The 16324-nt window shown below is 37.5% G+C and overlaps 1 protein-coding gene across 1 annotated transcript; it reads right to left on the bottom strand.

The window, feature by feature from the left end:
* Positions 1 to 304: 304 nt before the first annotated feature.
* Positions 305 to 7196, bottom strand: LOC142351574 (testis-expressed protein 264-like). The gene is made up of 3 exons (XM_075403671.1): positions 6881 to 7196; positions 2967 to 3260; positions 305 to 849 (listed from the first exon to the last, which is right to left on the bottom strand). The coding sequence occupies exons 1-3, from the start codon at positions 6965 to 6967 to the stop codon at positions 631 to 633; spliced, it is 600 nt and encodes a 199-aa protein (XP_075259786.1). The 5' UTR covers positions 6968 to 7196; the 3' UTR covers positions 305 to 630.
* Between the last annotated feature and the right edge of the window lie 9128 nt (positions 7197 to 16324).

Genomic DNA, 16324 nt, shown 5'->3' with positions numbered 1-16324 from the left:
AAACCTGGGAATTCGAAACGATTAAATTAATACAAAACGATTAATAATACTAAACGATTAGATTAATAGAAAACCGAATAAAAAATACGAAACGATTAAAATAATACAAAACAGTTAGTTTAACAAAACGATCAGAATAATACGAACCGATTAAAATAATACGAATACGAAACGATTAAATTAATACGAACCGATTAAAATAATACGAAACGATTAAATTAATACGAAACGATCGAATTATTACAAACCGATTAAAATAATACGAAACGATTAAATTAATACGAAACGATCAAATTAATACGAACCGTTTAAAATTATAGGAAACGATTAAATTAATACGAAACGATCAAATTAATACGAACCGTTTAAAATTATACGAAACGATTAAATTAATACAAAACGATCAAATTAATACGAACAGATTAAAATAATACGAAACGCTTAAAATAATACAAAACATGTACGCGCATTGTGACACTGGACTGGACGTTGAAAGGTTCGGGTTGCAACTGGTTGCAACTGTAGATACACCCAACCATTTTTACCCAAAATAATGGGTTCAGACGAAACTCAGCTAATACCCAGACATTGTCATTGAGACAGTTGGCAATATTTACAGTTGGCTACCTTTCAGACAGATGTGGTTTGCCTATCTTGATGTTCCATTTCCAAGTTTTCCCTCTCGAGAAGTTCTTGATAGGTATCGGCTCCCAGTTGCCCGTCATTATCATCCCTGAAATCTGGAATGAAATATGGGGCAAAGTTTCCACCAGAGGGCACCAGAAAGTGCACCATTCCTGTGCTCTTCCGGTAGTACTCTATGAAGGGTTTAACCTCCAGAAGTTGCGCCTGAAACCGAAATTTTTTGTTGCCCAAGTTGCCTTCTTTCGTATCATTACGCTGCATTAATTTAGACCAGATAGTTAAGCATGTACGTTGACATTAGCCAGATCTGGGTTGAGCTTACCCCAGTGATTGTGGAGTTTTTATCGTGTAAGATCGGACAAATTTCTGACAAAACCATCCTGCTAATAGCCTGTAAGGGGATGCATCTTCTTATCAGATCTGCTAAGACGTTTATCAGATCTTATACGATAAAAATTCCTCTTATAAGATCTTACACGATAAAAATTCTTCTTATAAGATCTTACACGATAAAAATTCTTCTTATAAGATCTTACACGATAAAAATTCTTCTTATAAGATCTTACACGATAAAAATTTTTCTTATAAGATCTTACACGAAAAAAATTCTTCTTATAAGATCTTACACGATAAAAATTCCTCTTATAAGATCTTACACGATAAAAATTCCTCTTATAAGATCTTACACGAAAAAAAATCCTCTTATAAGATCTTACACGATAAAAATTCCTCTTATAAGATCTTACACCATAAAAATTCCTTTTATTTCAAAGACCAAAACTATCTTGGACTGCTAAGTTCAAGTGCTAGCCAGTTAAGACTCATACTAAAACTGCCGCCGAAACATAAGCATTTTTTTGTTTTATAATTGGTTAGCTGACCGATTCCTTTTTTACATTCATATGACCTTGACTACGTTATACGATTTTATTGAAAAAATTAAAACATGTCATATCAGATCTTACACGATAAAAATTCCGTCTTATCAGATCTTACACGATAAAAATTCTGGTAAGGGGAATCTTTATCTTATAAGGTGTCTTATCAGATCTTACATGATAAAAATTCTGATAAGAATGTTTATCTTATCAGATCTTACTCGATAAAATTCTGATAAGAGGAATATTAATCTTATAAGATGTCTTATCAGATCTTACACGATAAAAATTCCTTACCAGAATTTTTATCGTGTAAGATCTGATAAAAAGGATTTTTATCGTGTAAGATCTGATAAGATCTTACACGATAAAAATTCATAGTCAGCATCTTATCAGATCTTACACGATAAAAATTCCACAATCACTGGGGTTTTAAACTCGCAGACATTGAAGCATTAAAAACGCTATTGAAACTAACGCAATTGGGACTAAAATATGCATTGACTTTTTTGCTGTGACCTATCAAAAAGTCCCAAAGTGTTTATTTTTTAAAGTAGCACTGAAACTTGCTTCTGTCAAAACACTTTGGGGGACGTTGTTCCCTCAAAAGACATACCTCTTTTCATTAATTTCGTTGCTTGTAAATTAATAGGAAACTCTACGCTGAAATGAAATCTACCCTAGTCGAGACCTGGAATTTGAAAAGACCTATTAACTGCAGGTAGGGTGTTAACTATCGAATTAAATTACACGGTCGAGGACCCTAGTTAAATTCGAGGCTAATTTTTTCCATAAGTCCAGCCAAATTCTTCTCATATGCAAAATGCGGCAAACTAAAAATTTCCAACATCTGGGTTTGATCTCGTGATCTTTTTCCAATCTTACCCAATGCTTAACCAATCAAGCTACATTGAAAAACAAGGAAAATAAAAACAAGTCATTATAACTGTCACGAGCGTAATTCCAGGACATGTTATATTGTCCAGCCAAATTCCAGGACGTATATTTTAGTTTTTGGTCTGAAAGTTTTGTAAATTTAAACTGGGTGGGCAGAAAACGTATATATTGTGCCAACTTCGCAAAACACAGTTGAGCACATATGGTTCTCAGAACAAAATTCTTGATCATTCAAACATCGTTGCTAATTCTGATAAAATTTTCTTGATGTGACAAGTCATTGGGATGAGCATATTATAATAATGACTTGTCGCCTTAAGCATTAGATAATTTTTATCGCAGTTTCAACGTCCCAGTTTCAAATGTAATCTTCAAGGAATGGCTGAAGACTAAACAAAAGTAAAAGCAATAAGGCAGCAGTTGTTAATACAAAGTAACGCAGTAGGGCAAAAATAAAATTCGTCTAGTCTATCATATGGTCAACCCTGACAAACTGGGCTTTGTCTATAAACCTGGGGAGGAACATGCGCAATCAACGTTACTTACCCGTATGTATCTACGCGTCGCAGCAAACCCCCGCCACGAAGGCAGGATATTGGGCACACAGGTCACCAAGGGAATCGCAGAAGTGACCATGGGTACCGCCTCCATAATTGTCGCTTTTGAATGTGGAGTACTCTCGCTGTTGTGATCCCCCTCCTCCTCCGGATCCGAGCCACGGATTAGGAAGAATTTGTAGTCTGCCCCTTCCAGACGACGCACAAGATCTTCCAGGCTCATTTGGTCTCCGCATTTCTCAACAATTGCCCCCACGATGTAGCGACATCGATTTGAAGGTACCTGTGCAGAAACAGTAAATCAGTTATTTTCGAAACACCGAAAATGTAAAAATTCTAGCAAGATTCATGAATTTTTTATTACAATCTTGCCAGACGTTGAGATGGTGCGTTTTTTGAAGTTTTGTTGCAAGCACTTTGCAAAATTCTGACAAGATGGTGCGTTATTTAAGATTTGTGAGATTTATACAAGATCATTGAAGATACCAGTAGGTATAGAGTTAGCGAATTCGGAAAATGGTGTGCCTCTCTAATTGATAATAGTCCCATAAAGTTGCAACGCTATCGAACGTTTCAAAGGTCAAAGTTCAAATTTAAAACATGCATATATCTATCAAAACGCTGTCCATTTGCATGCCCCGAGTTTTTCGAACGTTCGCTTGCGTTGCAACTTCATGGGATTTATAGCGTGTCCCATAAAGTTGAAATAAGCGAAGGTTTCAAAAGCCACAGATTAGAATTCAAAGGTCAAAGTTCAAATTTAAAACATGACATATGACAAAAATGACGAATTAAAACTTAATGGAAAAAACGTTGACATTTAAATGAGCACATTAATGCTCAATTATACGTTTTTGGCGTTTTTCGAACGTTTGCTTATTTCAACTTTATGGGACAGACTATACTATAGTAAGTCCCATAAAGTTGCAACGCAAGCGAACGTTTGAAAAACTTTCAACGTGCAAAAGAACAACAAAGCATGTTTTAAGTTTGAACTTTCACCTTTGAAACGTTCGATAGCGTTGCAACTTTATGGGACTATTATCAATAGTCAGTCCCATAAAGTTGCAACGCTATATTGTCCATGATAGTAAAGGCGTTATCTAGTGCTCGAATTATATGCAAAGTTTCTACTGTAATTGAAGATAATGATGGTACTGGCAATCGTGGTACCCAAAAACAAAATCCCATGAACCGAAGGGGGGGGGGGCAATCCCTCATAGAGCCTGGAGTTATATAATAATCACAGGCTGTCGAATCATTGAATCATTGAACATATGCGGTTCAAATCATTAACGGAGATTTAATTACAGCTTTCAGCTCCTGAATTGTTTTGCAAAGCTTACGCATAAAAAAAAGGAAACGCGATGTTTAGAATGCTTGAATCAGATATCTTGAGTAGTTTTGATAGTTGAAATTATCTTGCTCATGATTTAGAACTTTTGTTCTGTGTTTTTGTGAAATAGTTAGATTAACGTCAACTGAAAGCCAAAAAATGAATTGTTACTTCAGTCCACAAAACAGATAGCAAAGGCGAAATATTCAATGAGTTCGCTTCAATGAGTTCGCTACATTCAATGAGTTCCGTCTCCATTTGAGTTTTCAATCGCATTTCTCACCATTGCTACTGGTAAATCATGTAAGTGTCTACCTAAGCTAGTTTTCAGATACTTAAACTGGGCTACTTATTTTATGACGGGGGGGGGGCTTACGCTTACTCAGTTTTGCTCAGTGTTATTTTCTGATTTTGAAAATTTGGAATGAATGAAAAATCGCCTTTCATTTTACTGTTCTGCAGTTTTTGCAGAATTATTTGTGATCATCGTGAAGTATCGAAATTATTGGAGTTCAATTAACAATTTAATTGTGCCTGGTGGTTTTTACAGCCCACATATTTTGAATTATTGGTGCTCACGAGAAAAAAGAACAGTGCAAAGATAAGTTTCAGTGGCAATTGGTTCCTACGGTAGCAATTGAGTTCTTTGCTGAACGGATTCATCTTCAATATACGTTGGTCACAGAGGGTTTTGTTCGATCTAGATTTCTTATCTAGATTTTTTCAGTCGACTGCCTCATTCAGTATCATTAAGTGCAAAACGTAACTGTCATTTAAGTAATGGTTAAGTGACTCTGCTTGTCTCTTGTCTCTTGTAGGGCATTGCGAGCATTACTGCCCATTGCCCGCCATATGAACGTCTCTCACGATGGCTCTCCACTGACACCGATTCTGTGCGGTCTCCTTGGCGATATCGAACCAGCAAGACTCCCATTTCTTGTGAGTCATTTTGAGGGGTTTCAGGGAGTGTTGGAGCTCTTTCTTCACTAAGCGCCTCCATGTATCCTTCGTTCCTCCGGGGGGTCGCGTCCAATTGTCAGCTTTCTCAAATTCGAGACTAGCGTTCGGTATCATGTCTGGATCCATGCGTAAAGTGTGTCCCAACTATGTCAGCCTTCGCTTTTGTATGGTGGTGCTGATGTCTTCCGCTGCTACACCGAGTTTGGTGAGGCTTCTTCGGTTGAAGGAATCAAGGCGGTGAGTGTCAGAGATCTTTACGGGCCAGGATTCACATCCGTACAGCAGTACGCTTTGGACACAGGTTTTGTAGACTTTAGCTTTGATTCTCGGTGGAATTGATCTTTGTTTCCAAAGCTTGTCGAGCTGTTTAAGGCGGCCTGTCGCCTTGCTAAGACGGGTTCGGACTTCGTGGGATACATCACCATCATGTTGAAGGTTGCTGCCCAGATAAGTGAAAGAATCGACTTTTTCAATCGGTTTTCCGTTACAGGTCATTTGTCCCTCGGGGCAAGCTGAGCAGAACTTGGTTTTGGAGGTGTTTATTTCAAGCCCACCTTTTGCAGCAGCCTTTGTAACTAGATCGAGAAGTGTCTGCGCATCGGCTATGTTGTCGTCTAGTAGGCATATATCATCGGCGAAGTCAAGGTCAGTTATTATCATATCGTGGAGAGCGATGCCGAGGAGCTGCTTTTCGGTGGCTTCATGCATTGCCCAGTCGATAACAAGGTTAAATAAGAAAGGCGCAAGTATCGAGCCTTGTCTAACTCCAGAGACGATCGCGAAAGGTTTCGATAGTGAATTGTACACTCTTACTGTGCTGAAGGTTTCTGTGTACATTGCTCGAAGTACCTGAATGAACTTGGGCGGGAGTCCGTAACTTTCGAGGATGCGCCAGATGGTCTCACGATTGACGCTGTCGAAGGCAGCTTTGAAGTCAATGAAGACTAATACGGTCTGCCGGTCGAACTCGTATCTTTGCTCAACTATATGCCTGATTGCAAAGATTTGGTCGCGGCAACCGCGCTTCGCCTTGAAGCCCGCTTGCGGGCGACTGATTCGTAGGCAGGTTCGATTCTGTTTTTCAGGATTGCATCTAAAATTTTAAAAGCGATGTTAAAAGCGATGTTAAGAAGGGAAATGTTAAGGCGATGTTGAGGTCACTGAGAACTTCTGGCGTTAACCGCGAAGCAGTTCGAGATTCGCGAAGCAGTTCTGAGAACCGCGAAGCAGTTCGAGATTATTAAGTCAGAATTTCGAAGTGACTTAAGTGACTTAAAACACGAAACGTGCAGGTTTTAAAATAACGAAAGTCAACGGAAGTCAACTTCTGGCTAAGTAACAACTTCTAGCATTTTGACTTCTGGCACTGCAGACTTTCGGCATTTTAAAATGTGCGTGCACGTGAGTGTTAAATCGAAAGATGAAGTTTACTGTCTGTGCTTGCCAAATTTCTATCTGATTAAGTTTTTCTATATCTCATGGGGGGGGGGGGGCAAAAGTAATGCAAACCCCATCCCCTGGGTTCGAGGATGTGATTCAAAGCATGTTAACCAGGTTATAACGGGGGGGGGGTTGATGTCAATGTTAAACTGGTAACAGATTCGTACATTTTGCGGATTGTCATAGTAAATCCCGATCGTGTCACTATAGGGCGCCACTTTTCGCAAGCGTGAAAAATTGCCAAATCTCTCCATATATGAACCAGTGTACACTTTGTACGCCACAACCCGGGGGGGTATTTAACAGGTGTTTCTTCTCCATGGTGACATCGATTCTGGCAAACATTCCAGAATAAACCAGATAAAAGAAAATAGCCGAAATTATACCCACAGCGAAGGTCACAGTGCAGCTGGCTACAAGGATTTCAACGTCAATAAAGTCAAATTCCATTTTGAACCTGAAATCTGTCAACAATTTTATCATCTGTTCTATTGACATTATGCAAGAAGAACATTAGCTGGACTATCAATAAAACGGATTAAATCTGAAGTTGATATAACAAGTTCCAGCCAAAAAGTTTAAACCGCAGCGTTTTATTATTCAATTTTTCAATTGCTTTTTACACCATGCAATGCTAGTTCTCGTTGAAACCCGATCGTTTGAACCCCGAGTGTGCATTTCTTGTTTGTGTTTCAAAATACTACACGCTTTTCTAATGAAAATCGTTGCTTGTTTCTATATCACGAGATTTTTGTGAGATTATGCAAGCAGACGAGAAAACTATTCCGCCGTCGCTAGAGTTTCGAATCAAGCGCATTTTTTTTATGCTCAGAGATCAGTTAATCGCCCAACGAAATACGACCAATTAAATTTAAGTTTTTGTTGCTCTAGCTATATTGTCTAACCAAGAAAATCGCCACTATCGCACGTCAAGATCAATAATCAAAATTTCAAAAGTCAATAATCAAAATAATAAAAATAATCAAACATTCAAAGATCAACTTTCTTTGAGTTTATCGAACGTTTGCTTGCGTTGCAACTTTCTGGGACCAACTATTTCAACTTTGTGGGACGTTCAACTTCCCATTTTTTTCGGCAAATTTTACGAGAGGCTAATCTGTGTTTGTGTTGTTCTCAAGTCTGATGAGAACCTCTCCTCTAGTTGCGACCAGTTAAATCTGATTACGTGCTGAGATTTCAACCATTAAAGCAATGTACGAAATGCGTTGAAATAGACGAATTTTTGTTGTAAACGCCCAGAACTCTAGCGGTGATTGGTGGGTTTTTATGGTGATTGGTGGGTTTTTATGAGGTACAAATAATTGCTGTTTCAGAATTGAGTTCATGTTCAAAGAGCAGACTTTAAACATATAATCTGTCTGTCCCATGAATCTGAATTAATCGAACGTTTCTAAAATCAGCGGAAAGAATTCACAGGGTCAAATTTTAAACCTAAAGACTAAACAACAAATAACACAGCTGCAGTGAAAAAACGTTAGCCTTCAAATTGTCAAATATAGCGTGTCCCATAAAGTTGTAATGAGCGAACGTTTCAAAAGCCACAGGTTAGAGTTCATAGGTCAAAGTTCAATTTTAAAACATGTAGAAAAAATTGATGAATGAAAACTTAATGGAGAAAACGTTGACATGCAAATGAGCATATTTATGCTCAATTGCACGTTTTTGGCCTTTTTCGAACGTTCGCTTATTTCAACTTTATGGGACAGACTATACGTTGCTAAATTGTTTTCTAATGCGTTTTTTGAAAATTCAATCATTTCAAATGGGAGAGACTATATGGGACAGGTAGATTGTCTCTTATAGTCTCTCCTTTAAAGTTTAAATAATCAAACGTTCAAAAAACGCATTAGCATACAACTGAGCAACTATAGTCTGTCCCATAAATTTGAAATAAGCGAACGTTCGAAAAACACCAAAAACGTGAAATTGAGCATCAATGTGCCCTTATTAAAATGCTAACGTTTTCTCCCTTATGAACTTTGACCTTTGAACTCTGACCTGTGGCTTTTGAAACGTTCGCTTATTTCAACTTTATCGGACACACTATATTTGGTCACTTGAATACTATAGTTGTATAGTCAGTCTTGAATGTATAGTCAGTCTCATTTTGTTGCAACGTTATGGGACGTTTCAAAGGTCAAATTTTAAATCTAAAACACGCAAAGATCAGCACCTTCGTTTTTCATTTACATGCCAGGAGTTTTTGAGCGTTCGCTTGCGTTGCAACTTTATGGGTTTACTATATCTCCGTTTCACCTGTTTTTGCACGCTTTAATGTGAACTTTGACCTTTTAAACTATGTTATTGATTTTAGAATCGTTTGTTTCACTTTTCTGGTACAACTAAATTTAACCGCATACAGTTGCAAGGCTGTCAGATATTTCAATGGTCAACGTTCTAATTTAAAAGCAAGTATATTGATGTTCATTTGACTGCCCTCTTTTTCCGAATTTTATAGTACTCAAAACTATAGTCTATCCCGTAAAGTTCAAATGACTGAATACGCCAAGACATGCAATTGAGCATGCAAATGAGCAATGTGGATTGTTCTAAAAACGTTCACTTATTTCAAATTTTGAGCGTTTTAAATTTTATTGGACAACCTATAGAATAGATACCTTAAATCTGAGCAGCTGAGCAGTTAAAATTCAAAACTTGACCTTTCAGCCTTCTGTTAGAATTGTGATGGTTTCAATGAAACATCAAGAAACTTAGAAGTTTTATTAAAGTTTCAAAGAACGCAAGAAGAACTTACCTGACGAACTTTATTGCTGTGTCGATAAGTAATGGCTACAAAACTAAACTCAATTCTAATTTTGTTTTGGCGCTATCATTATCTTATTGACCTATCAATCATATGTCAGAAGTAAATTCTCCCAACACAGCCAATGTTCTGCAAAGCCAGAAAAATACCTCTACCTTTTCAAGACAAGGTCACAGAGAAGCTGGAACAAATGGTCAGACAAGGCATCCTTGAACCGGTAGAGCCAGGAGGAGTCACTAATGCATCTCCAGTGGTGTGGCAGAGAAAAAAGAGTGGAGAACTGAGACTTTGCGTGGACTTGAAAGTGCACATCAATGGCAAGGTCATGGATGAGGACTACCCAATACCAGACATGGAGACGATCTTCCATAACCTACATGGGGCCTCATACTTTGGCAAAATTGACCTCTCAGATGCCTACTATCAAATTGAACTTGACGAAGAAGCAAAAGATATATGCACAATCAACACATCTCAGGGACTGTTCAAGATTTGCCGACTACCTCAGGGATTGAAAAACTCTTCTTCAACCTTCCAGAATTGCATCGAATCAACACTCAAAAAAATTAAAGGTTGTGATCTTTCAAGACGATGTATTGGTGTATGGAACTACCAAGGAGCAGTTCGACAAGAGAATGCTTGCAGTCAAGAGTCGACTACGTGAGAAAAACTTTACTATTAATGAGAAAAAATCTAACTCAAAACCAGTCGATAGCGTTAGCTTTTTGGGATACTCCATTTCAAAGGAGGGAATAGCACCAGATCCCAAAAATGTTGAAAAAATGAAAAATGCAAAAGCACGTACTAACAATAAACAACTCGAATCGTTCGTTGGGCTAGCTAATTTTTACGGAAGAATGATTCCTGATTTTGCAACAAAAATGCTACTCTTAAATAACATGAGAAATAGCGATTTCTCATGGGGCAAAATGCAACAAAAAACCTTTGAAGACATAAAAAATGAATTATGTGCTAACCCACTAGTACAGCCGTATAGTCTACAAAAAGAAGCAACAGTTACTACTGACGCCTCTGAAAAAGCCATTGGCGGGGTTCTTTCGCAAGAACATCCAGTCATATATGTATCGAGAAAATTGACTCCAGCGGAGCAAAACTACTCGAACATAGAGCGTGAAGCACTGGCAATTGTCTTTAAGGTCACAAGATTGAAGCAATTCCTTCTTGGAAGACGATTTACCCTACAGACTGACCACAAACCACTCAAATATCTCTTTGCACCGGACGAGGAGATCCCGAAGACAGCATCAGCGAGAATCACAAGATGGGCAATAGCTCTAATGGGCTTCGACTATGAGTTGAAGCACACACCAGGGGAGCAGATACCCCATGCAGATGCTTTGAGCAGAATGGATTTTGACGAAGACGAATCCGACAACGATCGAGTATGCTTCGCAATCAATATCATCTACTTCGCTCAGAGTGATTTGGTGACCCAAGCAGAAATCAAAACAGAACTTGGAACAAACAGACTCTTCCAGGACATAATGAAACGAATCAAAAGCGGCAATTGGAAACAATGTTCAAAAGCGGAAAAAGGATTCAAACAACAGAAAGATGCACTTACTTTACATAATGGAATCATCTTCAGAGGTGTTGTTCCTTTCATTCCACCCAAACTACGACACTTGGTTTTGGCAAAAGCGCATGAGACACATCCCGGAAAGAATGCAACTGAGGCATCAGTCAGAATGATAGCTTGGTGGCCTGGCATTACCCAAGACGTTCAACACTTTGTTAGTAAATGTAAGAATTGTCAATTGAACAGTCCTAGCCTGGGAAAAACAGTCTCTACGTGGCCAGAAGCCGAAGTTTGGGAACGGCTCCACATGGACTGGGGTTATGTTAAGGACCAAGGCAATATATTAGTAATTGTTGACGCGGGTTCTGTCTGGATAGAAGCCTTCCCCGTGGGAAATAGAACATCAGAAACAGTAAAAATACATCTTAGTCAAATCTTTGCAAGATTCGGAATACCGAAAACTTTAGTATCTGATAATGGTTCTGAATTTGTAAGCGGTGATCTTAAACAGTGGTGTGAATCACTGGGAATTAGGAAAATGGAATCACCCTTTTATCATCCAAGAGCTAATAGACTAGCTGAAAGAGCAGTTCAGACAGTGAAGCGGGCACTTCAAGCGTGGAGTCCAAACCTTAATGTGTCATTTGGAGCATTCCTGCAAAGGGCACTGATGACACATCGCAACACTTCAAAGACGAGGAGCAAAACTCCAGTTGAACTCCTGTTGAGACGCAGAGTGAGACTACCAGCAATAGCAGATTTCGACTTGTGCGAACCCATTCTATTCAAGGCCAACGAAAAGACAAATACAGTTCCTGCTACCTTCATCATCAGGAAGGGCCTGAACACATCTTTCATACAGCCTGAAAACTCAGCAAGGACTATTCTAGTGAGCGACAACCAAATTGCGAGACTAGACGAGGACAATGTGAAAACTGAACCAGCAGTGGAGGAGACCATATCTCAATCAGAACCACAACCTCAGAACACAGATGTGGGACCTTCACATCAAGATGAAGCTTCTGCAGCCACATCATCTGCAGAGCACCAACAACCCGAAACCTCAGAGCCTTCACGAACATCAACCAGGAACAGAAAACAACCTCACAGATTTGGAGAACCTATACCCACAAACTTGCTTAAAAAAGGAGGGAGGATGTGGTTTCAATGAAACATCAAGAAACTTAGAAGTTTTATTAAAGTTTCAAAGAACGAAAGAAGAACTTACCTGACGAACGTTATTGCTGTGTCGATAAGTAATGGCTACAAAACTAAACTCAATTCTAATTTTGTTTTGGCGCTATCATTATCTTATTGACCTATCAATCATATGTCAGAAGTAAATTCTCCCACCAACAGAAACTTGATCCTAACATCCACCGACCTCCAACTAATGAACTCGCTTGTACCCAAGCCATATATGATTCTCATGAAATGTTGATGAAAATAGAAAATCACCTCCGGGATTCGGAGTTAATATCTTTTCACATGCCAATCATGTTAAATATTTTTAGCTAATCTAAATTTTCTCTGTATATTTTCGCATAGATAACCACTATAAATACAAGCTAATTTTTGTATATTTTCAGTTCAAAATTTAATTTAAAATTCAACTTATTGAATTCTTTGACCCGTGTTATCAACCACGACAAGAATTTCAACTTTATGCTGCCATTTTAGTGAGTCATGTCTTAATAACTGGTCTCAAGTTTTTTTTGTTAGTCTTATAGCAGGTCCTGCCCAAAAAACGAGCTGTGTGAAATAGTTGAAAAATGACAGCACGCGGAGAAGCGATGTAAAAATTAATTGTTTCACACAAAAACCGCAAATCTTAACTATAACCCCTAATTTACCCGCGTGTCTGTTCGTTGAAAATGGTTATTTTTTATAGACACGCGGGTAAATCAGCGGTTATAATTTTCAACCATCTTCGATCTTTTTCAACGAACACAATTTGTACATATTTATGGGTGAAATCTCAGTACGTAACTATATTCAACTAGACAATAGGCTCTCATTAGTCTCGACTTTCATTTGAAGCTTAAGACATGAATGGTCCACTCCTAAAATTTCCCTACAAAATGGCAATCAGGCAGCGTGAAACGGAACCGACAGGGAAACTACAATTGCTTGCTTTTTCAAGTTTGCTGATTTCTGTAGTCTGTCCCATAAAGTTGAAATACGCGAACGTTCGTAAAACGCCGAAAACATGCAATTGAGCATAAATGTGCTCATTTGCTCATTTGAATGTCAACGTTTTCATTCATTTTCTACGAGTTTAACTCTAATCTGTGCTTTTTTGACACATTCGCTCATTTCAACTTTATAGTAATAGTATTAATAGGACGTTCGAAAAGCTGAAAAACAATCCAGTTGGGCATCAATGTGTTCTTTTCAACTTTTTCTCCATTAAGCTTCTGTTGATTTAAAGTCTGTCCCATAAAGTTGAAAAAACCGAACGATCGAAAACCTCGAGCGTGTAATTGTCAACGTGTAATTTTAATGCCAACGGTTTTTCATTAAGCTGTCAATCATCAATATTTTTCTACTCGTTTGAAATTCGAACTTTGACCTTTGAACTCTATACTATTGTATTTGAAACGCTCACTTATTTCAACTTTATGGGACCCGCTATACTTTTCTACATGTTTTGATTTTGAACTTGACCTTGACCTTGAACTGTTGTGTGGCTATTGAAACATTGGCCTATTTCAACCGGTTGGGACACTCATTGTAAAAATTTAACGCACGCGGAGACTTCAAATCTTCAGTTCAAAGTTAAAATTCGTTAGATGCGAAAAGTTTAGATGCAATTAGATCGATGAGAAAAGCCGCGCCTTGATATCCATTTGCATGATCAGTCAGTCCGATAAAGTTGCAACGCTATCGAACGTTTCAAAGGTCAAAGTTCAAATTTAAAACATGTAGATATCTAGCAAAGCATTGTTCATTTGCTTGTCCCAAGCTTTTCGAACGTTCGCTTGCGTTGGAACTTTATGGGATTTACTATAAGTTCCATAAGGCTGCAAAGCAAGCGAACGTTCGAAAAACTGACGTTTAATTTAATATCAAAATGCTGATTGCTACGTTTCGTTAATTTGACCTGTGACCTTCGAAACAAAAGATAGCTCTGCAACTCAAGGGGACTGAATGTATTTACTTTACAATTAAACTTAGTTGCAAACCTATAAAACTTCAACTCAAGCATACGTTTCAAGAGCTGTTGGGTATATTGACGATGCATATTGATCTCCAGAACGTTAGATTGCAGTTTTGTGGGACTGACTACAAACGGTGTCCCATAAAGTTGCAACTCCAATGTTTTATAAATTTGCAGAGATTTCGAGGACCTGTTAGGTTAACTGCTAGCTGAATTGACAAACAAATGAGCATTCGGAAGTTGAGTTAAATGTTAGCAGTTCTACGAATGTGCGCTTGCGTTGCCTGGAATTTTTTGGCACTTTTGCAGAATTTTGTAGCACAACTTTGGAAACACAACAGCGTTAGAAAGGTAATAGATCAAAATGTTGAAATATTAGACCATGACTTCGGCTTTCATTCTAATTTATCCGCGAGTTTTGAGAGCAAACTGCTTCCTTCAAACTGTGAAATCTATTTGAGAAGTTATGTCTTTACAAAAACGCTCTATATATGAAGCGCGTCCCTTGAAATTGAAATAAAAGAAAGTGTCTGCAAACACAGGATAGTTTTTGTTTTTCAAAGTTTAAATTTTGCATATGAAGGTAAAATTAAAATTTTTGGAAATGACGTCGCAGGTGAAAAAAAAACACATGGAATAAAATGACCAAATTGCTGCTTAGCTGATAATTTTGATTTTCAATTCTCTTATTTCAATTCTTTGGACAGTGTCTATAATTTGTACTCCGTTAAGCTAAGAAAACGTTTGTAAAACGCCAAAAAGTGTACTGGTATTCACTGCAGTCACTGAATGCAAATGTTTTTTTGCAATTTAGCAGCCTTGAGCACTATTTTTAAATTTCAATTTTGAATCGGGCTATATTGTGATTTTTCTAACTGGCACTTATTTCAGTTTCATTTTCTACCACACAAACCTCTTAGAGTATCCGCAGTCGACAATCTCATCTAACGATCCATTTTACTATCTGGGAATTCCGATGTCAGTAATAAATTGCTCTCGAACGAAAGTTGAAGCACTTATTATAAATGTGCATGTCTTTTTCTATGCATTGTTTTTCGTGGGAGTTTTCAAAAACCATACTTCTAGTCAAATGTCTCAAGTACTCTTGAGTTTTTGAGTGATTTGAACTGATTGTATATAGAAGTCTTTTGCTAAAAAAAGATGTTATGAGTAATGAGCGTGCATGAGCGTTGAGGTGAATGTCCCAGTCGGAAATTTTTAAAGGCATTTAGTAACCATAAAAACTCTAACCTATGCTCCTTCTAAACAGTACACCCCGACAGTCGTTCAATAGTAATTTGTCCGAAAACAGTCGGTTTGTTTTATTTCGATAAGAAAAGTCCGTAGCATCAAATTGAATTACTTGCAAAAAAATAGAGTTCAAATTTAAATTTCTTCATAAAAACGTTTTAATACATGCCTACAAAATTTTCAAAAACACACGTAGCTTTCGTAAAATTAAGAAATCTAGCACTAGGTTGAAGGCTATGAGACTCGTGAATGGCAAAATTGGATCACGGAACAAAACAGATCGTGGGAGAGTGTGGGTAGATTATAAAATTTCGTTTGTCAGTTTTTTTGGAGGGAAATATGTCTATCAGTTTTTTTATCAGTTTTCTATCAGAACGTTGTGAAAAATATAAAAAGGTCAATCTGAAGGAATTTCTTTGACGCAATCTTGATCACTTGTATCGTTTAATATGAAATTCAAAAGAAAAACAAAACACCCAATTAATGATTTTTACAGACATAAAACCACATTCGTTGACAATTAATTTGCAAAAACAGAAGATACACAGAGTTTTGAACATAGCAGGTGCAATTAGGCGCTTAATTCGCCAGAAAAGATATAGGATCAGTCAATAATAAGACTTGCTAACAATTAGGCAATAAAGAACAAAAAACAGTAAAGTTGAAAAAAATTCGATTAATTTCAAAAAAATTATTTCGAAGTAATGAAATCAATTAGAAATCAAATGAAAATTCCCATATGTGTACTATTACGAGTGTTTCTGTTTCCATGGAAGAGAATTACAAAATGTCGGTATACATTTTTTATACGAATACAAAAAGAACAACCAATAGACAATATACAAAAAATCAATTAAAACTTGACAGAAAAGGCT

The sequence above is a fragment of the Convolutriloba macropyga genome, chromosome 13 (assembly GCF_964194025.1).
Source record: "Convolutriloba macropyga chromosome 13, txConMacr16.3, whole genome shotgun sequence".
NCBI lineage: Eukaryota > Metazoa > Xenacoelomorpha > Acoela > Convolutidae > Convolutriloba > Convolutriloba macropyga.
The sequence above is the reverse complement of the archived record's forward strand: the minus strand, read 5'-3'. Positions and strand labels throughout refer to the sequence as shown.